This window comes from Cebus imitator, unplaced genomic scaffold, assembly GCF_001604975.1.
Source record: "Cebus imitator isolate Cc_AM_T3 unplaced genomic scaffold, Cebus_imitator-1.0 Scaffold486, whole genome shotgun sequence".
Taxonomy (NCBI): Eukaryota; Metazoa; Chordata; class Mammalia; order Primates; family Cebidae; genus Cebus; species Cebus imitator.
Genome location: NW_016107801.1, coordinates 745,358 through 770,294, shown reverse-complemented (window position 1 = coordinate 770,294; position 24,937 = coordinate 745,358). Strand labels below are relative to the sequence as shown.

The following is a 24,937-nucleotide window of genomic DNA, read 5'->3' as shown; positions in this document are numbered from 1 at the left end:
ACTAAATTATACCCCAGATGTCTCATTAGCCTCTAAGGAGAATTCATCAACTCTGCTCTCCTTAACACACGCTCAAGCAACACCTTCTGGGCTACTAGTTTCTAAGAAACGTTGCTATAGCTAGGTATTAAAATAATGAAGAAAACATTTAAGAGGCAATGAGCGGGGGAAGGATTTCTCTTCTACAGAATCTGAAAAGGTTCTGTCAAAATTAAGGGCCCTTGAAGTCCACACACCTGGGGTGAAGGCTCCGTAACTCCCCACGGGAGGGGGAAATGTGAGTGCCCCATGGCAGGCAGGGCTCCCGGAATCTCACTCCCACTGTGGTCAGCGGAGTCTGTCATGTATGAGGCCTCGCTGCCCGGGAGGGCATGCTAGTTTTGGGCCAGAGTGGCCGTCCTGGAAAAGATCTATTCCCCATACTTCCTTCTATGCATTCCGTTGTGGGGTTCCTGCCAGGGACCTAGTTTTGCCTGACACTCTCCTGCCTGCACCCTTGGACTCTGTGATATCATAAAAACAGTCACCTGTCGCTGGGGAGGGGAATTCGAGAGGGAGCCGGTAATAAGGCTGGGGCAGGAGCGCTCCGTGCAGTGAAATGTAATTGTGTGGCGATTCTCCTGGGGAGCGTCTGTGCTTGCCTGGCCCAGCAAGTGTCAGAGGAGCCGGCCGACTTGAAAGTCCCCCTTTCTGTGAGGTGCCCCTTGGTATCCTCTCTGAGTCCCCACCGATTCCAGACACCTGCGCCTGGTTTCCACCACCAGGGTGGGGTGGAGGGAGGCGGCACAGCAGGTGACCATGGAGAAGTCGGGCCCGGGGGCTTCCTGGGGAGCCCGTAAGTCTGTGGGAGGGAGTCTGGGTCTTGCTCCTGGGAGGCCAGGAGGCCTGAGTCCCCAGCCAGGGCTCTGGGTTGAGTCAGGGCTAAGCGGGCGTGGGGGGCAGAGAGGAGGGCTGGGATTTCTGGCCAAGTTTAAACCCTTTTTTCCGTTTCCTCTTACAGGGGCCACGTGGTCTGCTTGGGCCAAAGGGGCCCCCAGGCCCTCCCGGACCTCCCGTAAGTCCCACCATTGCTCTACCTGTCTGTCCCCATCTCCGCCCTTGAGATCCCCCCTCCTAGTTGGTGGCCACTTGGCCACGGGGCAGCAAGTCTCCGCTGGCCCCCCTGACACCTGCCTGCTGCCCGTGTGAGGCGTGAGCAGGACTCCGAAGCTCAGGGCTGCAGACACGGCCCCAGCAGACGCGGCCTTGCAGGTGGAGGCCCGAGGCTGCCGGCCTCTCGCCTCTGCATCACCCTGCTTACATTTCCTCCAGGCAGACGGCATGTGCTATTTCAGTTATATGCAGAAACCCAGGATGTCACATTTCTTCCCTGCTAGAAAGAACTTCCAGCAGCTTCTGTGAACATTCTAGAAGGAGGCTGAAGCCCTTGGTTCCAGTGGGGCTGTGTCCCGTTGGGCAGCTTCCCCAGGGCCAGGCCGGCCCCCTTCAGCCCTCCCAGCCCCGTGGCCTGGTTTTCTAGAGCCTGAGGCCTGCCCTCTGGGATGCTGGACCCACAGCTCAGTTAACCCTCTGCTGAGGGCTATTGGGGCTGATCCGTGGACCCACTGGGGAGGGGATTTGGAGTCAGGTCTTTCTCCTTCCCCAGAGACTGTGCCGTCCCCTGATTCACTGTGGGACGGGCGTCTGAGCTGAGTTGAGTGGGATTTTCCTTTTGAGCACTGTGAGTTCTTTTGCCTTCAGTTACACGTTTTTCTTCTTACAATCGCACGCAGGGTGTAACGGGCATGGATGGCCAGCCGGGCCCGAAAGGAAACGTGGTGAGTCCTGGGGTCCCGTGGCCTGGCTTCCGGGGCTTCTCCCTAGCACACTCCTTGCTTGGCTAGGGGGGTCCATTACTGTCCACACCAGCTGGGAATGTGAGGGAGGCTGCAGGCCCTCAGCTGTGGTGCCCACCCCCCAGTGACGAGTGGCCCCCGGACTGGCATGATGGGCTGACTTAGGAGTTTTCTGCCCAATCAAACATTTCTAGTCAGTTCCCCTCATGAGTTCCTTCCTGGACGATGTCTGGGTGTATTTGCATAAACGAGTCAGAGCTCACTCCGTCAGAGTCAACCTTCACCACCTCAGAGGCGCCCGGTCCTGGTGCTGCTCTCTCTGGCGGGACCCGGCCGCCTTTCCCGCCCTGCTGGTGTCAGCAGTGGGGAACAGTTTGAAAGGGTGGGAGGCCAGTGAGGGGCACATGACACCCAGGGAAGGGGGTACAGTGCCCAGAGCCCCCTTCAGTGCCTTTGCTCTTGTCTCCTGTAGGGTCCCCAGGGAGAGCCCGGCCCTCCAGGACAGCAGGGTAATCCAGGCGCCCAGGTAAGTGAGCCTGAGAGAGGCAGCTCATGGGCACCTGGCCATGGGAGGCACACGTCTCCAGCCCTGAGCCCTGGGAGGGAGCGGGGGAGCTCTGCCCCCTCCAAGTTGCAGCCCCTCCCCTTGTCTGGAGGGACACTAGGACCTGGGTTGGTGTCCGGATGAGGGAGACATCAGTGAGAAGATGGACGGATGGCGGGGAAGGTTCTGAGTCGGTCAGTGTCCTCACCTTCCCTTTTTGGCTCTTTCCCCCTCCCAGGGTCTTCCAGGCCCCCAGGGTGCTATCGGTCCTCCAGGAGAAAAGGTAGGTGGGCCTGGGCTTTGTTGGTGCATTCCCTGGCCCTGCCCCGGGAGGACCCCCTGCCGCCCGCTCGCTCTTCCTGTGTATCTTGGTGCTCCCCAGAGACGCCAAAGCTCAGAGCTCCAAGAACTGGGCCAAAGCATGAGGAGGATCTTGGATCCGTGTCTCCTTGAGTCATTCATTCATTCATTCATTCATTCTCTAGCATTCAGAGGGGTTGCTGGATTTAGCAAGGAAAAGAAATACAGACCATGCAGTTTAATCTGAACTATCTTGTGTCTGGAATTCAGACGTCACTGGGCATCTTGTTTTGTTGTCATTTCGGTTTGGTTTAGCTTAGTTTTGCTAAATTTGGCGAGCTGACTATCTCCGAAGCCTACCGTGTCCCAGGCCCGGACTGAGAGCTGGAGGCACTTGCCGTGCTAGGCTTGTGGCCTGACCGGGCACAAGACAGTTCAGGTCGCTCAGAGTGATGTGGTGGGACCAGCAAAAACACCTCCAAGGGGGTGGTTCTGAGTGCAGAGAACCCCCAGCAGCCCTGAGGAGCACAGAGGGCTGAGCCGCTGCCGGGCCTGGGACCTCCCAACCGCTGCTGTGTATGGGATGCTGAGGCTGTGGGCCCCACACTGTGGGCCACCCTGCCCGGCCCTGGGGTGTTTGTGTGAACAGACCTGGGAGGACTTGGCAGTGGGAGCACTAGAGGAAGGCAGAGCACTGTGAGCTCAGAGGAGACCGGGCGATGCCCCAGGAGCCCATGCAGCAGGTGAACGTGGAGAAGAAGGGGGCGCTTGCTCCGTTGATTCTGCCCACAGCAAACCCCAGAGGTGCTGAGAACAGACGGGTGGAGCTGCCTCCCCGTGGCCTACCATGGCTGCACGCCTCACAGCCCGGGGACCCGGGGCCTCTGACCGTGTTTCTCAGCAAGTGCTGTGTGCACAGGAATGTTGAAAAATCACCCCGTGGGCCTAGGGAGGGGACAGACCCCAAGGGCATCTCCTCATGGAGTCTTTGCTTTGTTCTAGGGTCCCTTGGGTAAACCAGGTCTCCCAGGAATGCCTGGTGCTGATGGACCCCCGGTGAGTAGCCCTGCCCATGTCACCTCTCCACGTTCTCCCACCTCCACCCCTGGGGATAGGGGCTGTGGGCTCCTTGGGGTCGTTGGACGGCGTTGACTCACACTGGCTCTGTTGATGAAGACCCATTTGGTCTCCGGCTTGGCTGCTCAGTCATTCTTGGGTTTTGGACACGCTTTGCATCCTGTGCCTTAATCAAAGAGTGGTGATTGCATGAGTGGGGATGTCAGCTGTTTATCAGGGTGTGCTGTTTAACCACCGGAACTCAGGCCTGCGTTCCAAGCCCTGAGGAGGGCCGGGCCGGGCTCCGGGCCTTCGCTTGCGTCCCCGGGGTTGGAAGCGAAGAGGCAGGGTACGTGGTGTGTATTTTTAGTGTTCACGCACCGAGAAGGGAGGGGGTGAGCAAACCCGTCTGCCATGTGTGCGCGCACAGCTGTGGAGCCAAATTAGATCCTGCCTGGAAATAGCGAGTTGGTGACAAATCCAATCTGTGGCAAAGCTGTGTGGAGGGGGAGGTGTGAAGAGGGGAGCACACTCAGAGTGTGTGCGTGCGTGTGGGCACACGTGCGTGTACACGAGTGTGAATTTATGTGCACCCCACACCCTCCCCATAAGCACCTGCTGTGTTTTTGGTTTTGATTATTCAGTTGATGCTGTACGAGAGCCTATTTCAGAAACAGGATTAGCGGAATTAATTATTGAAGACACAGCGGGCTTTATGGTTTTAATAACACTGTTAGAAACTAAACAAGGAAGTTAAATATGTGGACGATTATGGGTGGCTGCTCCCCACGCAGCATCCCTCGGGCGAGGCGGTGGGTCCAGTGACTCACACATCACACACCGCCTTTGTTGGTCAGAACGAGCAGAGCGGACCTTTCTCATCCCCTCGAGGGCAGCTGTGGGGCCCCGAGGTCAGCTGGCCACGTGGCAGTTCATGTCCTGCGTGGTTCATCTTTCTCAGTGTGTTGTGTCCCGTAATATTTATTTTTCATCACTCTCTCTAATTATCAGAACGTCACATCTTGTGATAGAAAATTGGGGAAATAAATAAAATTACGGTAAAACGAAAGCCACCCCCGATCCCGTCTCCTGATTTAGCCACTGACAGCAGGTGGACATGTGTCCTCCCAGTTTCTCTGTCCTCGTGCTGCCGGCTGTGGTGTCGGTGGTTTGGGCCGCAGTCCGTGGGGAGAGCAGCCAGGCCCAGAGCCTGCAGGGAGGAAGGGGGCTGGGTGTGACGTGGACCGCACCCCGCTTTCCTGACACGATCTTTCTCTCGGCCCTCAGCTGACCTAAATTGTTCTCCCTGGAATTCCCCTCCCCATGTTGAAACCTCCATAGAATTGGGGTCCCTAAACAGCCTGCAGTTTCCTTTTGTATTCTGTGGGGAAGGAAGGGCCTTTAAGATGTCAGATGTCCCTTCCTCAGCCCAAATTTAAACTTTAAAATGAGAGTGTAGGCGGACCCATTCATATGAAGGTGCTTCAAACAGAAGGAAAGCCACGGGTAGGCCCGAAGACAGACAGAGCCCTCTCCTGCGAATCTGGAGGAAAGGAATGATCTTTAAAAATTCTCTTTTACAAAGGCAGCACATTGAGGTTAAGCCTTACAGAGAGAGGTTGCTTTTCTTCTTGTTTTGATTTTGGTTTCAAAGAAAGGAAGCTTGCCTCGAAATCCATCAAGAAGTGTCAGCTGCTTTAGCTCAGAATCAGTGCCCTGAAAAATGTCGAATACTTCCTGGGAGCACACGCTGGGGAAATGGGGGAGTGAATTACGGCTCAGTGGAATATTACAGAGCCAGTAAGAATCGAATTTAAACAAATACTCAGTGACATGAGAAAATGCTCACCATGTGATATTAGATTAAAGACAGACCTGCCGTGCCGCTGTGCGTGCGTATGCGCAGAGAGAATAGAGGAGATTCTGTGATACAATTAGCCACAGCCACTGCGAGCCGGGAGGTGATGAAGGGTTTTAATTCCTCTTCCCCTTGCCTAAGTGTCTACGAGGAACATACATTACTTTTTTAATCAGAAAATATCAAATGCAAATAATGTAAGCTTTGTTATTTTCCCATTACAGAAACCATGCTCATTATAGAATACTGTGAAACACACACAAGCAGAAAGAAGCGGGAACGTGGTCCCGCCCGGCTTTGCAGGGAAATCAGTCAGGGCTATCTTGTTATAGTTCCTCTCTGCCTCTTCCTATTCAAACGTTGTTATTTTATTTATCTATTTTTGTGACGGAGTCTTGCTCTGTCACCCAGGCTGGAGTGCAGTGGCTCGATCTTGGCTCGCTGTATCCCCCGCCTCCAGGGTTCAAGCGATTCTCCTGCCTCAGCCTCCCGAGTAACTGGGACTACAGGCGCCACCATGCCCTGCTAATTTTTGTATTTTTAGTAGAGACGGGTTATCACCATCTTGGCCAGTCTGGTCTCGAACTCCTGACCTTGTGATCCACCTGCCTCTGCCTCCCAAAGTGCAGGGATTACAGGCGTGATGACTGCGTCCAGACAAACATTGTTAATGAGGGAGCTCTGTGCTTGCCCCACCTGCTCACTCTAATTCTATAACTGCAGCTGAAACTATACCTAAAAGACTTTGGCCTGGATGTGATTGGAAGCCACCATGGTGCCGGCGGCTAACTCTGCTTGGCGCTCGCTGGGTGGTCGCAGTCCGGAGCGCTTTGCTGACGCGCTGTGCGTCTCCACGCCAGTGCCATGGGCAGGTGTGCTGCTGCCTCAGCCTGCAGCTGAGGAAACCGCCATGTGGAGAGGCCTAGGGGCTTCCCCGAGCAGCCGGGGCTGAGGCTGGCCAGTCAAGAGCCAGGCTCTTGGTCCCCTGCAGATCCGCCCACCAGGTCCTTCACAGAAAGGTGTCTGTGGTTGACAGAAACTGTGCTAAAGGCCCACAAAGAGCCCCTCTGGCCACCCTGGAGCAGGACACCCTGTTGTCGGCTCTGTTCGGGCCTCGCCTGGCCACCGTGAGGTACTGGCACCATGAGCCTTGTTTGAGGAAGGCCCGTGGTGGCCAAGCGTGGCCCCTCTAGGCTGGGGCAGCGGGTGGGGTCCTGCAAGTGCCTGAACTTCCTCAAAGCCTCTCCCAAGGGGAAATTTGCACTCTCCCACAATCTTGCTGCTAGGATAGGCTATCTGCAAAGGCATCAAATCCAATTGGACAGCTAATAAAAATTGAAAAGTCACACACAAATAATTTAATTGAGGTGGTGAGACTTGGGTCTTCTTAACACTACTGTGTCTAGAAAGCGTCTCAGATCAGTGTTAGGCCACTCACGGTGGAAGAGCACCTCGCAACCCTCTCCTGTTACACCCGAGGAAGCGGGGGCCCAGAGAGGGCAAGTGACCTGCCCAAGTTCACACAGCAGGATGAGTGTATCCAGGAATAGGACCAGACCCCGCCCTGCCAGCCTCCTCACCACCTTGCTCGGCCTCTTTCCTGGAATCCTCACTGGTGGAACTGCGTTTCCGCACAGTGAACACGGACGGATGATCTTTCTGCCTTTGTCCTGGACATCTGGCTCACTGCCATTAAACCGGGTGACCCACCTGTGTTGGAAAGTCAGCGAGACCGGCATTCCTAGGAATGCAATTAGTATAGGTCCAGGCAGTCAGGGGCACCGGTCCTTCCTGGGAACACGGCTGGGCAGCTGTCACGGGGGGGATAGGTCCTCACCCTCGCTCAGCTCCCCTCCATCCCTGAGGCCAGGTCTCGAATGAGGCACCTGTGTGAAGACTCAGGGATGTGCCAGGACCCCTCAGTGAAGTGACCCGCCCTAGCCCTCCACCCCCACAGCAAAATTGCTTTGCTTTTGGTTCCCTGACAATCAGAGATTCTGAGGTTTGCAGACAGCACAGCAGTTGCTAGTCTAGGACGCGGGGATGCCCGGAACCCCACCCCAGCTCATCACTGTGCAGATTTATCTTGCCAGCGGACCTGGGGAAGACGCCCTTGTTGGCCCTGTCCCCACGCGTGCATCGTTGGTCTGTGGAGCTGCACTGGGGGGCGGGGCTGGCTCTGGCCGGGTCAGGAGCCACCGTGCAGGTCACCTGTGTGCTTGGGGGTTGCTGCACCCTACCAGTCCTCCCACAGTGGTTCTGACCATGGCCGGGGCCGGGCTTATTGTTGCCATTTTGCAGATGAAGCAGCTGAGGTCCAGGGACTAAGTGCCCAGCTCAAGGCCTGGCAGCTCGGTGAGGCCGGGCCGTGCTTGGTTGCCTGTCCGGCTGCCTTTGCCTTCTGGTGCTCTCAGTTTTCCTGGGGAGGGAGGGAAATGGGGGGCTTCCTTGATCACGGGTCCTGCGCAGGGAGGGGAAGTGAGGGAGGCTGCTTTCTGGAGTGGCGCTGACTAATTAAGGCTTCTTCTTTTGTGACAGGGCCACCCTGGCAAAGAAGGCCCTCCAGGAGAGAAAGGAGGTCAGGTGGGTGCTCACCATGCCCTCCTACCCTTCAGCATCCAGGCGGGGCAGGTCCTGGCACCCTGGGCTCAGCCTCTGCTCAGGGCCACCCAGCTTGGAAAAGAAAGAGCCGGGGACACTCAGCCCTTCTGCAGGTGTCTCTGGCAGGTTGCCCAGCTTGGGGGACACAGGCCTTTTCCCTGAGAAGTGGACCAGCACCCCTGTCTGGATCGGTGCCTGTCACCCCACCCCATGACCAGGGCAGGTGCGGGCAGGTGCGGGCAGTGGGTCAGTGGCACGGTGTTCAGCCCTGGCCTTGACTCTGCACAAGCTGGGTGACCTCTGAGTTGTGGGGAGATGCTGTTATGAACAGGGACACCACTAGGTCATGCTGGTGCCAGGGATGGGGTCTTTCCACGGATGCCCGTGTCTGGCACTGTGAGAGGCTCGTGGTTCCTCCTGTGGGGCCTGCTGGGCCTGCGAGGGTCCCATGCAGCACGTCCACCATCAGCGCCTTCTCTCTGCTGTGATTCATGACAAAGCTGTGGGGCGTGTCTCTGTGGGAAGAACCCACAGACGGGAGGAGAGGCCAGCGGGGTTGCTGTGACTGCTCTGGTATGCCCCAACCTTCGTGCCCCCGAGACCACTTTTCTTGTGTGCTGAAGCTGCACACTGAGCTCAAGGTCATCGGGAGCCCGGGGCTGGGGTTGGGGGCAGAGGCCGCCTACACCAGGGTTCCAGAGGTCCCATGTCACAGGGTCTGGGATCAGGCCGGGATGCCAGACTTACCTGCATCTCTTGAAGCAGGGCCCGTGCAGGCAAGATGGGGTCTGGGGTTTGGTCTCAGGTGCCCCTGCCAAGGGTGTGGTAGGCCAGGCCTGACGCTCCGGGGCAGCCGAGCTGGCACCAGTCCTCACAGGGAGTTCCCACTTCTGGGCGCGGTCCTGCTGGGCAGTGGGGCTTCTGCAGCTTGCTGCCTCCGAGACCCAGAGGGTCCTGAGATTCGCCTCTGCTGCCCTGCTCCCTCTCCTGAAAGTCACAGCAGCCACTGGGGTGACCCTCCCCTGGGCCCTCGGCTTCTGTTCCCCGTAGGAGGCCCGGTCCCGCTGCCTCCAGTGGGTGGTTTGCCAGCACCCCCTCCTGGGCACAGCCTCTTGCCTCTATGTCCCACTCAGCATGAGACGGGGCCACCGGAGCTCACACAGCGCCCGGAACTGGTGCTGGCCAGCCGCTGGCGTTTGGAGCCCAGAGCACAGGCCCGCTGTTCTGAGAGCTGGCGTTTCAGCTGGAACCAGAGGCATTCCCTTGTTCCCTGGACTTCCTGAGTTCCTCTGTGTGGCAGGCATCCTGTTAGTGATGGGATGTGGCAGGGAGCAAGGCAGACCAGGCCCTGGCCTCAGAGCTGCAGCCTTGCGGAGGGGGCCACCAAGCCCATCCTGTCTGGGGCTGAGCTGTCCCCATGACGCCGTGTGGAATGAGGGCTGGGAGGGAGGGGTGGGAGCCGTTCACCACGCAGGTGTCTTGGGCTGGGGGCAGGTGGGAGGGATGCCCAGCCCCGTGAGCTCTGGATGAGCTGCCCCTGGCTGCTGGAGATGTCTCTTCCCTGCCTACCGGCCTTGCCCCTTCTCCCAGCCGGAAGCTCTCCTGATTTATGCCAAAGGGCTTAGGCTGGGGATGCATTTCTCTAGGGACAACTCCCCGTGCAGAGCTCCAAAGCTGGCCTTTCGCCATCCACCATTCCCTCAGCCCACCCCTTGTTTCCCTGACTGCCGGGGTGGGACCAGCGTGTGCTTCACCTGTGCCCCGTTCAGTGTGACACAGCCATGCCTCTGCCTTCAGAGCCGGCTGTGAGCACCTGGGCATGTCTCCCACGGAGCCTCTCTGGAGGTGCTGGGCTGGGATATGGGGCTGCTCTCAGCAGGAGGGGATATCCCAGGACTCTGGAGCTTCCTGATGCCCCCCCAGGGACCCCCACACTGGCATGGGGCTAACGGTCTTTTCCCCTTTGGTTTTAGGGTCCCCCTGGCCCCCAGGGTCCGATCGGCTACCCAGGTCCTCGAGGAGTCAAGGTGAGAGAGACTCACGCCGCTCCAGGCCTCCCTGGAGGTCAGGGTTGGGACTGCAGGCCTTGGTGTGGCTGGTTTTAGGGAATTCTCTGTGGTTAAATGTCCCTGCAGCTCAGACTGGAGTAGCCCAGCCCTCCCAGTCACTTGTGTGGACACTAGGTCTCAGGACAGCAGGCCTGAGCGGGTAAAGGTGCGACCAGCCAGAGTCAGGAGGGCTGATGTGGATCGGGGACAGTCTGCAGACTGTGGTGACAAAGCCGGTGGCGCGCTGGCGGCCATCTGTTGGGACAAGACACGTCCTTTTGCTTCTTGTGTCTTTTATTGTTGCCATTTGTCAGGCTTCTGCCACTCTCCTCGCAGACAGCGGATCTCGGCAGAGGCAAAGAGCTTGGCCTCTTTCCTGGGGAAGCTCCCAAGCATTTCTTCCCAGCCATTTGCACATTCCCAGTGAGAAAGAGAGTCTGTCTCCACCGGTGGCACCTGGGCGGGCCAGCGCCGTCGCAAGACGGAGTTTCGAGGGAGATGGCCATTTATTCACAATCAGTCCTGTTTCTGCCAGGAAGGGCTCTGACAACCTCGTTACGTGGGACGCGCAGCTCCAGAGCAATATCCCAGACACAGGTCCCTGCTGTCACATCCCAGCTAACGGTGCTTGCTCGGAGCTGGGTAATGCAATCTCGAGCTGTGCTGCTCTCTGGACACGGCATGTTTTTGTGTAGAGAGCTGGACCCCGAGGTGCACGTGGACAAGGTCTCTTCTTCCTCTGAGAATGGGGACTTGGGGTATCATAAAGGCTCATGATGATTCTTTCCTTCTGGATGCTTTTAACTGGATGTGAAGGAATTTGTGTGTTTATATAGCAACTAGGGAAGCTTGAGGGATTTGTAGAAACAGCTGATCCGCTCCCCTGCCCTCACCTCCCCGGGTCCAAGGCCTGCGTGCTTTCCAAGTGTTGTTGTGCATCTGAAGTGTGTGGCCACCGTGGGGCATGGAGGCCGGCTGGCAACGGTCCCCTGCTCCGAATCAGGCCTACTGGCTCTGGCCGGTCACCCCCTTACCTGCTCTGAGAGCCCAAGACATCAGTTTCCAGTGACATGTCCCAAATGACACTAAAATCAAGGCTGCTGTCAGACATCAAACCAGATTCCAAATCAAGTGCCCCATCCTTTTCCCTGGGAGGCCCGGACTTGCACTTCCCAGGAAGGAGGACATTCCAAGATCACAACTGAAGAGAGACCTCCCGACAGTTGGTTTTTCCCTAAAGCCGGCTTCTACCAGCAAAATGCCTAGCGAATTTTATCAGGGTGATAATTGAGCAGAAATGCTGATTATGTGAGTTCTATAGCATGTTTATTTTACAAATTCCTGTCACATAGCAGAAGCCTCTGCCAGCTCCCATACATGGCTAATTGCATAACGCTGCTTCTGTGAGCTAAAAAGGTGTTTGCTTTAAAATGTTTATGGAGAATGCTCTTATCTTGTCTGTCTGATTAAAATTCATTCATGACATGAGCAATCCAGTTAGACTTGGAAGCAGAGGGTGGAAGGAAAACTGAGGTTTAAAATAATTTTCATCTGGGAAAAAGTTTCTCATGCTCCCGTGCGTTTGGAAATGTGAGTGGTGCCGGCTCCTCACGAGCTTGGCCTGGGCGGTGGTGATGGCGGCGGGGCGTGGGATTGCGTGGGCCAAGCTGCCGCCATTGGAGGTGGACGGTCCTTGGTGAGAGGGGGCTCGTCATTTTCCACCAAAGCCCTACCTTCTTCCCAGGTACTGGTTCTTAGTCCCATGGGGCTGCTATGACAAAAAGATTCTAAAATGAGTGGCTTATAAACAACAGGAAATTATTTCTCACAGTCCTGGAGGCTGGGAAGTCCAAGATCTCAGCACCCGCAGATTCAGTGTCTAGGGAGGACTGCTTTCTGGTCCCCTGATGGTCCCCTCTCACTGTGTGCTCACATGGCAGAAGAGGGGAGATGAGACCCTGGGGCCTCTGGTGAGGGCACTAACCATAATCACAGGGGCCCCACCCTGGGACCCAGTGAGTCACCTCCCCAAGGCCCCGCCTCCTAGTTCCACTGCCCTGGGTATTAGGGTTCACCATGTAAGTTTTGGGGGACACAGACATTCAGGCACAGCAGGCCCCCTTTGTGTTCCTTTGAGTTCACTGACCTTTGGCTTCTGTCTGGACCTTCCTCTGCCTTGCATTCTGAAGGGGCACTTGTTTAAGCGTGACTGGCAGATTGAGAGTCAACGTCAGGCCTGATTTAGCCCCCAGCTGCTAGGGGGTTGCTGGGATGCCCCAAATATGAGTTCGTATCCGGGCCTTGGGCGAAAGTCTGCCCCTCTCTGGGCTGTGTGCATATCTGGCCCAGCTGTGCTACAACTCCTGAGTGCTGCTTCCCTGGGGATGCTGGCCAGCATGTCACAGAGGCTCCAGTCTAGTCCTTCCTGCCTGCCTGGGGGGTGCCCTCTAACAGGAGGTGCTACACACCCCACCACGCACACGGCAGCCCCAAGTCAGCAGCTCCGTGGCTGAGAAACCCTGGGAAGCTCTGGTCCTGTCTAGTTGGTCCCATTCCTCTGACGGGGATCCTAAAAGCGTAGAACTGTAGGACCAGGAGGGGTCTCAGGAGCCTGTGGTCCTACCTGTCTGTTCTCTGCCGGGCAAGGCCAGGGTGGGAGCAGCAGCGTCCCCCAGCCTGCCCAGAGAGAGGGGGGCAGGTGCCGATGCCTCCTGCACGCTGTACCAGGGAGCTTAGTGCTCCTGGAAAATAACACCAGCCACACAAACCTGGTGCCCCGGGACTCACAGCAGGGAGAGGCGGCTGGACATCGCCTTGCATTTAGGGTCAGACGCTGCCGGACAGGCTCAGCCCTGACTGTATTCTCAGCCACACCTGCGGTTTTCCTGTGCGCTTCAGAGGAAATAAGTGGAACCTAAAGCTACTACTCTGTTTTGCAAGTGTGGTGAGAACTCAAAACTACCCTAAAAAAAGAAAGTAGCTCATCTCCTAAGAAGCCCTTCTCTGTGGCGTCCTGGGGCTATTGTCTCTGAGGCGAGGCCCCGCCGTGGTGAGACGGCGGGTGACTTTCTGTGGCCCCCAGCTCTGTGTCAGCCTGCGTGGCCCTCCCTGTTCTCTTTTCCTCTGGGGGCTTCCAGGCAGGATTGCTTCAGAAGGCGTCTGCTGGGAAAAAAACACCACCAAGTGCTTGGAAGCCACTCGCGTCTCGGCAGCTGGCCCGGCTGAGTCACTTCCCACCTTTCCAGGCTGCTCCGGCCCACAGGTGCTGCCAAGCGCGTGCTGCGCTCCAGTGGGGCGGGGGGCAGCGGCCTGCAGCGGGCTGTCCTGAGCCTCCTGGCGGCTTGGCTGGCCGCTCCCACTCGGCCCAGAACGCGCCGGGCGTGTTTGGCGCTTCCTCTCCGTCTTGAGGTCCGTGTCCCATCTCAGGCTGGAGCAGAGACTAGCGTGGGGGAAGCTTGTTTGGAGTCGGCCTCCCTGCTCGGGCCGGTGCCAGTTCTGAGCTGTGCCCTGTCCCCCCCAGGTACTCGGTGCTGGCCCATGTTAGTGTGCCGGGTGCCAGGCCAGGCGAACCAGAGCTGCTCCGAGCCCACCCTGCCCTCCCGGCTTCCTCGGCCCTGTGCTGGGCGTGGAGGGACGTGTCCCAGGCCTCTCCCCTAGTGGTGGTGGCCAGGTGTGGAGCAGGCGTGACTTGGGCAATGGTGCTGGCAGGCGCAGTGGCAGAGCTCTTGCTTGACCCTGTGCTGCAAGTCCAGTGATCGTGGTTTGGGGCACCCACGCCGCTGTTCTGTCTGCGTGGCTGGAAGTAGAAGGTGGCGCTGGAGTGGAAGGTGCTTCTGCAGAGATGTCCGCTGCTCCTCGGGAGGGCCAGGGCGCGTGGCCCACGCGCCAGCTCTGCGGAAAGGAGCACCTCCGTGTCACCATCCCTTCCCAGAGCCCCTTCCTTTCTGGGACCTGGGGAAAGGCCAGAGCTGCCAAGTCTGTGGGAAGTTCCGGCCACCAGAGGGCAGCGGCAGCCCCTGCATCCTCCAGCACCCTGTGGCCCTGGCTTCAGCTTCAGCCTGGAATCCCAGGGGGAAGTGTGGCTTCTCTCTTTCACGTCCCGTGGGCCGTGGCCCGAGGTAGTCTCCCTAGCTAAGAGTCAGCCTGCTGGGAGGGCTGAAGTCAAAGACATTAACAGCAAGTGTGTGGCTGCCTAAGTGAGCCCCACGGATTTCCCTCCACTTTCCCCTGGTGAGAATGTCAGCAGGGAGCTGGGGTGGCGTGTCCTGAACTGATGAGAACCACAATAAGCGTTATCGTCCTTAATCAGTAATATCACAGTATCATCTATTAATGACAACACAGAATCAAAATAGGTAGCTTATTGAAAGCTCCTGTGTGCTGGGTGCTGTTCTGAAGGCCTAGCAGGCATTTCCCTCGGAGCAGTGGTAACGGGGAGAGGGTGGCCATCTCTCCTCTTCCCAAATGAGGAAACTGAGGCACACAGGAGTCTGGGGCATTGTCAAAGGCCACAGAGCGGCAGCTGGGACCTCATCGTCTGCCTGACTCAGATCCCACTTCCTGCCCTCCCCAAACCTCAGAAAGGTGGGGGCGTTTCTAGAAGATGATTTTATAATGGGAATCAGGGTGGGTGTGTTGGCTGTGGGGTGTGGGCCCTTGGAAGGGCGGATCCAGAACTTGAGCTGGAAGGCCAGGGACGGGTGTGGGTCTTTACATAAAGAACAGGAGTCAGTGGAGTCAGGCCAGGACTCCCGAGGCCACAGGGGGACACATGGGAGGGACTGTGTCGAGGGCGGGGCGCCAGCCTCATCCATCGGCTTCGGGGAGCTCAGCCTGTCTTTGCACTTGGGGCTTAGACCATGCCTGCGAGAGCGCTGGACAGGCTGAGATTGCCAACCACTTGCTCTTTTTCTTTCCCGCCCACACAGGGGGCTGACGGCATCCGTGGTCTGAAGGGCACGAAGGGCGAGAAGGTGAGTCTGTCCCTGCTGCCGTGGGGCCCCCTGCCTAGTCTGGAGCCGGATTCCAGCCAGCGGCCCCTCCCACGATGCTTCCACTGTGAAGCCAGCTGAGGTGGATGTCGTCTCAGAGTGCCGAGGGGAATGGATGGCACTCTGGAAAGTGTCTGTTTGCAGATGGAAAAATGATACCTTGAGGAGGACAGACCCTCGGGTCCCCTGGGGCACATTCCTGGTGGGGCTGGGTGGGTCTGGGGTTTGTGCCTCTGTACAGGGAGGAGGCCCTGGCCTCCGAGGTGACCCACAGCCCCCCATGTGCCTGCAGGGGCAGTGGACCTCTGCCCGCTCCCCACTCCCAGGTGGGCAGCCTTGCATGGCCGCTGACACGAGGATCCATTCAGTTGTTGGATGTTCCTCCCTGGGCAGCCCCACAGCTGCAGAAACTCACACCATGCCATAGAGCCAGGCCCGGAGGGCGAGGCCGTGCCATTGGCCATTGTCAGCGGGTGCATGTCAGGCCTAAGCGGGTCACTGTGGCTAAGACAAGGCTAAACCACACCCCCATGCATGTCTGCCAGAGTCAGAACATTGGGTGCAGCCTGTGGCAGTGAGTGCCTGAGCCACGTGGAGCTGCCTGGGCAGCCACGTGTCTTCTCACTTTGGTGGAAGGAAGCTCAGAGCCAAACCCAAGACCCAGTCATGACACAGATTTAGGCCTTGGGGTGGCCTCACCACTGGGTGGGGTGCTGCCCTCCCCACCGTGGGCTCTCGCTCTGCTGCGGGTCCTCCCTGCCGTGCTTTGTAGCCATGGGATGCTTGTTCTCCCTGAGGCACGCTGGACCTTTTTGCTGGGCAGACCCTGGACTCTCCCTGGCCGCAGGGGCCTGTGGGGCTGGAGTGTGGTCACTGGCGTCTGCTGCTGGGATGATCGCGTGCTGAGACTCCTTATTTGCCAACTGTCAAAGATGTCGCTTGGATTCTTTCCTGTGGAATCTGCCAGCCTGAGAGCCATTCCCGAGGGGGCGCGTCGTGTGGCCACAGCTGAATCCAAAATGAGGCGGCAGCAGGAACGTCCTTGTTCCGTGGCGTTTGCTGAGCGTGACTGTCCCTGGTTTCTGTTCTCAGTGGCTGCCCTTGTGGGAGGCCCAGCCAAGAGGCCTGAGCCTGTGTGCCGGCCCCACTCCTTCCCAAGTGCACCTGCTCAGCGAAACCCGAAGTCCACATCCGGGAAAGCTCCTGGGCAGCTTGGCCTCTCCAAGAGCGCTGCCTTCCACATGGAGCCCGCTGGGGCTTCGGAACACATCCATTCCCTTACGGAACACAGGGTCCCCAGCCCAGAGCTGCGTCCCATGGGTCCCCGGGGGGCTCCCTCGCCTGAGGACCTTTCATCCTTTCGAAGGTGGCTTCACAGAGTCCAGCTTTGCCACTGTATCTTCTCACATTTGTCCCTAGCCAGAGACAGGGCTGCTTGAGATGATATTGATGGGATTGTGCTGGGGACACCTTCTCACCAGGAGGGCAACCACGCTGCTCCCGAGGGCCACGCAGGCAGCCGAGACAGTCTGGGGACGGGGGGGCAGCGTCGGGTGGGGACGGGGCAGTGTTGGGGGGCCATCTTTGTAGATGTCTGCATTATTTGTGGCTGCTGCCAAGCTTGCAGCACGATGTGAACAGTGTGGACAAAGGCCTGGGGCCCTGGGGGCGCTGGGAGCTGCCGCCGGCTGGAGAGGGCTGGATTCTGACCGCACAGAATGCTGCCTTCCTTGTGTGTGCTCCGGGCCGGGCCTTGAGTGTTTACGACGTGGCTGAGTCCCAGATCCTGCCGTTTCACTCTTTTTGCATCAACACGTAGCCCATGAAAAACGAGAGGAAAAGCCCAAGCAAGGGCCCTCTCTCTGGGGCCGCCTGTGCCCTGTGCAGAAGGACCCAGCGCTTTCGCCCTGTGCTTTCCTGGATGCGGAAGGCCCAGACCGGGGACGCGAACGGACAGCAGGGCGCCGACCTTCGGCAGCCTCACTTCTGTCCCAGATTCGCCAGCAGCCCTGGGGTGTGTGGGCTGCCGACTTCCCCCGCCGCCCCCGGCGACACCCCCACCCTTCAGAAAGAACTGCCTATGGTTGTAACACTGGCAAGAGCAGGAGTTAGGGATTCTTTGCAGGGGCCTTTCATCCAGCGCCACCTCCTCCGTTGTCACCCCCTTTCCCCGTCACTGGCTTTGGTGCTGATGGGATGTCACAAAGTGCGCTGAGAAACGATGCCTGGAGCTCGGGGCCTGGGCTTGCTGAGGCCTCGCCACGCAGAACGTTCAGATTCAAACCAGGCCCACCTGAGAAGCAGGGACGAGGCTGTCTCCAGCTTCGGAACGTTTGAAGCTTCAGCCGGGAATGCAGAGCTCACGGAATGCCATTCTTGAGGGGCGGGCCCTGAGCCCACCCCGTCCAAGGCGTGAACTGCTCCCCAAGGGTGGGGGACCTGGTGCTGCGTGTGGCTGTTACAGCAGGGAAGGGAACGGCAGGGAGGTGGGCCCTCTTGTCTGGACTAAGGCCTTCTCTTGTCCCGTATTCAGGGTGAAGACGGCTTTCCTGGGTTTAAAGGAGACATGGGCATCAAGGGTGATCGGGTGAGCATCTCAGGTTTGGGATTTGGGCTGGGGAAAGCCTGGGTGGGCTTGGCCGGGTGGGAGGGGATGGGGATGTCTGCAGCCACAGGGCAGCTTCTCAGGATGGAGGGAAACTCTCGGCAGAGGTTCCTGGTGGGAAAGGGACGGTGGCCTGGAGCCCAGTGCCTGACTCTCTCTGGCTCCTCTTCACCTCCTCCTCAGCTTACCCCTTGGGGACTGGAGATGGCCTGTGGTCACCAGCTCCTCTGCCCGGTGTCCCACACAAGGGGTCAGTGGGGGCTGGGTTTGCTTCTGGCTGCTCCTGTGGACTGCAGAGTTATTCACCTGACTGGAGAGTGATGTGCCTGGGAAGAGAAAGGCAAGTGGCCTCAGATAGGACCCAGCCTCCCCGGGAGCGCAGCCGTGGACGGGACCCAGCCTCCCTGGGAGCGCGGCAGCTGCCCAGGCCATAGGGCCAGCGCTTGCAGGGCAGCATGCAACGTGGGTCTAGGATCCCTGTGAGCCTGGGGAGCATGCTGGTCCCCAAACACTTCTTCAGGGGCCCTGGGACCCCCACACAGTCCTGTGGTCTGTGATTTTGGCTCAGGAGAAGCCACAGCATCCTGGCTTGTCTTTAAATGAATGATGTAGCTCAGTCCAGAGGAAGCTGGTGGGTGCTGGGAGCAGCTGGGGCTTGCCAGCAACCACAGAAAGCCGGGGGCTGCACATTCCCGTAATTAAAGGGAAAGTGACGCCAGGGGCAGGAAGGAAGGGTAGGGAGCCCTTAGAGCAGCCGGGGCAGGCCGAGAGCCTCTTGGAGGTCTCCCCAGTAACCTCTCAGTGAGCGGAAGCCCAGGCAGAAGGAACCGAGACATCTCGGCCCTCCGGTGAGCACAGCCGCGGTGACAGCTGTGCACGCACCGGGACTGACATCTGTCGGCTGCAGCAGGGCTGTCACCCAGCTGCCGCGATCGTCCCCTGCCGCACAGGCTCGCAGGTGGCTTTCCAGAACAGGAAAGCCACACACACTTGGCACTTCGTCCCAACCCGGCAGGCAAAAGGCAGAGGCAATCTGCACCTCTGTGGGAAGGCAGGAGGAGGAAGGAGGGCATTTGTTTCGCAAGGTTGTCCCAGTTAAGTCGCTGCTAAACACACCCATTCTAGAACTTCCTTCTGGGTGGAAGGCTCCCCAGTCCCCACAGCCCAACAGCGCCTCGGTTTGATGGTGAAAGTCCCTTTCTCCTCCTGTCTGATGCCTCTGTGCACGCACGTAGTGTGCACATTACAAGGGTGCAGCTTCAGAGGAGACGACACGCATTCCTGTGCCAGAGCTCCGGGAGTCGCGCTCGTGTTGCCGTGGGACGAGCATGGGATGCAGGGCTGGGAGCCCAGGGAACAGGACCGCGAATCTGGGCTCAGAGAGCGCAGCCGGGCACTCTGCCCCGTCTCAGCGCTCTGTACATGTGCACAGGATTATCTTGTTGAACAAGAGGAACGCCTCTTAGGGACAGAGAGTCCCGATCTGATGACAGATCAGAGCTCCAGAATTAGGAAGTTAGCTTTTCTCTGTCTGTGCAATACACATTTGTGTTTGGGCTTACACTGCTTTACCGCTGCTCCCGGAGACAAATGATCAGGGAAGGACCTGTCCACTGCTGGACAAAGGGTGCCAGGAAGAGTATCAGAGACTCTGCTGTGGCACTGCCATTGCCTGAGCAGGCTCCAGAGCCCTCTTCCCTGTCTGAGCCCCGGGCTCCGAGTCTATAACTTGAGGAAGCTGGCCGAGGCGGAATTTAAGCCCGCCTATTTCTAGGACGCCTTCCACGGCCCTCCCGTGCGCCCATGATGCCCAGGTGACCGCGGATCCCGGGCTGGTGTCCATTTCCCACCTCCCGGGGTCTCGGAAGCAGCAGCACTCCCAGTCACTCTGCTCTATTTGGAGAAGTAGCAATTGAGAGCTACTATTGTTAACCAAAGTTATTTTAGCCAAGAGGCACTCAATTTAGAGGAGGTAATTGGGAAGTAGGAGTGTGCAGCCTTGAGGAAATAAATGGCAGGCGGCCTCGGTGCAGAGAGAGCGGCCTCGGTGCAGAGAGAGCGGCTTCGGGAGCTGGGGGCCGGCTTCGCAGTGCGCTCACTCTGTCGGCGGCCTGAGTGAGGCCGAGCTGGACGAGCAGCTCTGACCACAGCGTGTCCCCGGCCCGTCCCCTCGCTCTCAGAACGGTGGAGGGAATCCTGTGTGTGTGGGGGTCTTCTTATCTCCTCTTTTCTGGCTTTCAGGGGGAGATCGGGCCACCCGGTCCCAGGGGAGAAGATGGCCCTGAAGGCCCGAAGGGTCGTGGAGGTCCCAATGGTGATCCTGGTCCCCTGGGACCCCCTGGGGAGAAGGTTTGTGATGTGGGATGTTCAGCCTCTCTCCCGGGGGGATCTCTCGGGCCCTTCCCCGTGGCCTCGGACTCCCGCTGGCTGTGGCTGCCCTAGGTGTGGGGTGGAGGTGATTCCTGAGCGGGCTCCTGTCTCCACCCGGGGCTCTTGCTGCTCCTGAGAAGCTGTTTGCTGAATGAGGACCCTTTCCTAGTCCTGGGTTCAGCCCTTCCCAGCCCTCCACCACCGCCTTGAAGGACTCCTTCCTTCCTCCCAGAGGCCACAAGCCTGTGTCTGAGCCCCAGAACTCCAGGACCCCTGCCTTGTCACATTCCCACCTCCACACCTGGGTAATAAAGCGTCCCCACCCCGGCCTGAAGCTGTGGCAGCCCGGGAGGAAGGCAGGCCCGGCTCCCCAGAGCAGGCTCTGCCACTCGGCCATCCACAGGCCTGTAGTTTCCCGCTGTGGGAGGCTCCCAGGCCAGCCGCACACCCTGGCCCCACCCTGCCGCCACCCTGGGCCCCGGCAGGGATGGTGCAGGTGGTGGCCCAGACTTTCTGCTCCATCCTGCTGCTTGGCTGGGACTCACACAGAAGGGCTCAGAGATGCCCCTAGATAAAGAGCGTGGTGACCTGTGCCGCTGGCCTCTAACCGCGTTTGCTCCCCAGTGGCACAACCTCTCCTCCGGGCCTTCGCATCTCCCTCGGTGGGGGGACCATCGGCTGCCCACTGGACTCCGTGGGTGCTGGCAGTCCTCCCCACCCAGGTGGGCAGGGCCTCTGTGTGATGACGTGTGCCCCAGCTTCTGGATACCACGCCTGACAGCACTCATGGCCTTTCTCTCTGCTCCAGGAAAATGGATGGAGCAATACTGTACTTGCCACTAATGTCACCCTTTCTCCCCCAGGGAAAACTCGGCGTCCCAGGGTTACCCGGGTACCCAGGAAGACAAGGACCAAAGGTAATTCCAGCCGTGAGGTGTCCCGGCACAGGGGGAGGGACGTCTTGCTGGGCCTCCCCCTCCTGTACAGGTCCATCCATTCCCGGTCCCCGCCTTGGGGGCGTGTGTTACACTGTCACTCCCAGACTCCACGGTGTTCACTGCCTTCTGCATTAATTTGCCGAGTTGAAAGGAGGCTCTTGGATGATGGGATGAGTCCTCTGCCCCAGGTGGCACGGACACCTGGGGTCCCTCCGGGGTCCTCCTGGAGTCCCCCGGGGTCTTCGGCACCTGTTGCTTGGCTTGTGGCCCTTGTGCCCAGCTTGTCCATACCCAGAGCCCGAGTGACAGGCATTGCTCAGCGCCACCTCACTGGCGATTTGAAGGCTCTTTGCTCATAATGGAGTATAAAGGAGGAAACCTTTCTTATGTGAGATCATGTTCAGGTTTAAGTGAAACAGCTCCTTCAGGCTTTGGAAGTCATTGAAAATGTTATTTTTTTTTTCAAATCTCACATTTTATTATTCATGGTTCTCCCTTAAAGAATAGCCAGCTGGCTGCATGGAGACATAATTAACAGGCGAAGCGGGCACCTCTCCGGTCTCACGTGCAGTCGTGTTAACCGGAGGACGGGCATGGTGGGCTGGGGCTCCAACAGGTATTTCCGTTCTCATCAGGGGAATGCTCTATCCATCCTTCCCGTGGAGCACGAAGGCCCCTACTCCGTGCGTGTAGACGCACACCCCATATGCAGGAGAGGTAGCTTGCCGTGAAACAGGAGTTTCATTTAGGATCTAACGGTGGCTCATCGAACGTGGGTGTGACGTAGCTGCTGACGGCAGCCTCTTAGCCCAACGTGGTAGAGGGGCTGATGGGCACTTTCCTCTCCTTTAATACACATTCCTCTGGGGATGCAGAGAAGGGGAGACATTTGGGAGAGATGGGTGTTCAAAATCAAGTTCAGGCAACTTTTTGAGAGGGGATGGCACGTGTGTCCAGATCAGAGAGGAGAAGTGGCCATCAGCACAGTGACCTGGCTTCTGAACTGAACTCTGCCACCTGCACTGAGGTTTCCTGGGTCCCACCCCCTGCCTAGATTGGCAGGTGGGTGTGTGAGTGGCTTGGCTGAGCCCAGTCCCCTGTGAGAAATACAAGGTTTGGACATGTGTGAGCTTTTCATGGATACAGGTGTGCCTTCAGGACAGGATTTTAAACCAGGCAGATAGAGACCTGCCAAAGACGGTGGCCAGCACCCACACGGCCAGCGGCTGAGCAGCCTCATGGCGGCGCTGCTCCTACACAGAGTGGGCGTTTGGATATTCACCAGGTCACTGTCCCTAAATCCATCTCTGGTCTGTGAGCACCTTGCAGACTCCTAGAATTAAAGAGCTGGTAGATGCTACAGGCAGTGCATAAATTTGCATTCATTCCCACCTCTGCAACTGCTGTGCTTTATTTAGAGGGATTGTGGGACACCAAGAAACATGCACAAGGCACAGAAAACACAATGTCACAGCTCGATGTTCATGTCTCACCTCGGCTCAGCTCAGCAGGGTGCCTCCCTTTCTCCCAAACACCAGCCACCATCCTATGGCCAGGGGCGCGGGGGAGGGAGCATGGCGAAAACTCTAATTCAGCTCTGCAGCTGAAGCCTGTGAAGTGCTTAGGAAGTATTTATGGAGTAGAGAGGATGGATGGAGGGATAGGTGGGTGGGGGAGTAGAGGGGTGTGGGTAAGTAGATGTGTGAATGGGTAGGTAGATGGATAGACGCGTGGGTGGGTTGGGCAGAGAGGTGAATGAATGGGTGGGAGGGCAGGCAAGCAGACAGGTGGATGGGTGGGGGGCGGGTGTGTAGGTAGACAGGCAAATGGATGAATAGTTAACGGGTGGGTGGGTAGGTAGGTAGGCAGGTAGGTGGATAGATAGGTGGGCCCGTGGATGGATAGGAGGGTGAGTGGATGGGTGGGCGGGTGGGTAACAGTTGGGTGAATGGAGGGGTGGGTGGGTGGATAGATAAGCAAGTGGATGAATGGGTGGGTGGATAGGTAGACAGGTAGATGGATAGACAGATAGGTGGGCCAGTGGGTAGACAGGGGGATGGGTGGGCGGGTGGGTGGACAGGTACATGGATGAAAGGGTGGATAGGTGGGCAGGTAGGTAGGTGGGTAGATGGGTGGACGGATGGGTAGACGGATGGGTAGGTGGGTGGGTGGGTGGACAGGTACATGGATGAAAGGGTGGATAGGTGGGTGGCAGGTACATCATGAGTGGGTGGGTAGGTGGGCAGGTAGGTAGATGGCTAGGTGGGTGGGCAGATGGGTAGACAGGTGGATGGGTGGGTGGGAGGGTGGGTGGACAGGCAGCTGGATGAGTGGGTGGATACTTGGGCACGTAGGTAGACAGGTAGGTGGCTGGGTGAGCAGGTGGAGCCTGGGGCAGAGGCTGTGCCCTGGCATGCAGGCTGTCCCCCAGGCCGCCCGTGCAGCATGACTGCCTCCTGTCCCAGCCCTCACCTCTCCTTTTCAACTCTCTTTCAGGGCTCTATTGGATTCTCTGGATTTCCTGGCGCCAATGGAGAGAAGGGCGGCAGGGTAAGGACAGCCTGGCCCCTGGGCAGGCAGCTTCTGCGGCTGCCTCCGTGTGTAGTGGGTTCGTTTTCTAGTCGGTGGCCTGTTTATTTCTCATCCCTTTTGCTGCTGAAACTGCTCTCCTGAACAGCTGGCCTTAAGCTCTCGACCTTTAGCGCCAAGCACGGGTGACACTCTGCAGACTGTGGGCTGGGCAGGTTTGTGACAGGAAGGGGCAGAGGCAGGAGGGAAGTGTGTTGAGAAAATGGAGCTTTCTAATGAGCTCCACAGTCCAGAGGCTCTGGCAGGTCATTCGCGAAAATCATATTGTTCTCTTCTACCCAAGTGGACTCTTCCTCCAAGCTAATTTTTTAAGAGAAGGAAAAAGGAGATTGCTTTTTCCTTTTAAAAATGTCCCGCTACCTACCTACCATAGTCCAAATTTAAAGTCATTTAAATTAACATTAAATTGAACGGGGTTAGCAAGCAGCCGCTGCCGTCGACACCCACCAGGCTGCAGTGTGGCTCCCGTCCTCTTTGTTCTCACCCTCCACACGCGTGGGCTGGGGGAGCTGTGTTCTCTCCATGCCTTCTGGAGCCCCGGCTGGCCCAGGTCTCCGTGCAGGAGCTGCCCTGGATGCTTGTTAGTGACATCACAGCACCTTCGTGTTGCCATTCGGGACAATAGGAGTGAGGTGGTCCTCAGGCCTTGGACTCTGAGCTAGCCTTGTGCATGGGTATATCGGGGGGACAGAGAGGCCAGTCTGTGGTGCACATGCAGGACAGTGTCTGCGGAGCAGGTCCAGGGGACCCGCTTCTGGAAAGATGGCGAAGCTCACACCTTCCTCATAGCCTCAGCCGCAACCCTGCAGCCCCGCCAGCTCATCCTCCTGTGCCCTGTCCTGCTCTCCCAGGCCAGACGGAGCTGCAGGGCCTCAGCCCCCTCTTGGGCCCATCCCTTCTGGCCAACACGGTATGAGCAAGATTCACCAAACAGGAAAAGGAAGACTGTTCTAAGTTGACAACACAGACCCGAGGAGACGATTATCTCCATGTCTGTCCCCCTCTCTCTCTGTCCTTCTGTCCACCCATCCATCCATCCATACACTCACCCGTCCACCCACCTATCCATCATCCCCCACCCACTCATCCATCCATCATCCACCCACCCACCCATCCATTCACCCATCCATCCATTCCCCCACCCATCCATCCATCCCCATCATCCATCCCCCCACCCATCCATCCATCCCCATCATCCATCC

At 58.2% G+C, this 24,937-nt stretch overlaps 1 protein-coding gene across 2 annotated transcripts in view; it reads left to right on the top strand.

Annotated features, from left to right (window-relative positions):
- The window catches only part of COL5A1 (collagen type V alpha 1 chain), a 197,390-nt gene that overhangs the window by 118,731 nt on the left and 53,722 nt on the right, over positions 1-24,937 (top strand). For both annotated transcript variants that reach the window (XM_017513083.2, XM_017513082.2), the window contains exons 21-32: positions 1,001-1,054; positions 1,773-1,817; positions 2,308-2,361; positions 2,618-2,662; positions 3,682-3,735; positions 8,132-8,176; positions 10,168-10,221; positions 15,171-15,215; positions 17,767-17,820; positions 20,080-20,187; positions 21,072-21,125; positions 23,643-23,696. In XM_017513083.2, coding sequence (XP_017368572.1) covers positions 1,001-1,054; positions 1,773-1,817; positions 2,308-2,361; positions 2,618-2,662; positions 3,682-3,735; positions 8,132-8,176; positions 10,168-10,221; positions 15,171-15,215; positions 17,767-17,820; positions 20,080-20,187; positions 21,072-21,125; positions 23,643-23,696 — 666 coding nt within the window. The remainder of the gene's footprint in view (positions 1-1,000; positions 1,055-1,772; positions 1,818-2,307; positions 2,362-2,617; positions 2,663-3,681; positions 3,736-8,131; positions 8,177-10,167; positions 10,222-15,170; positions 15,216-17,766; positions 17,821-20,079; positions 20,188-21,071; positions 21,126-23,642; positions 23,697-24,937) is intronic.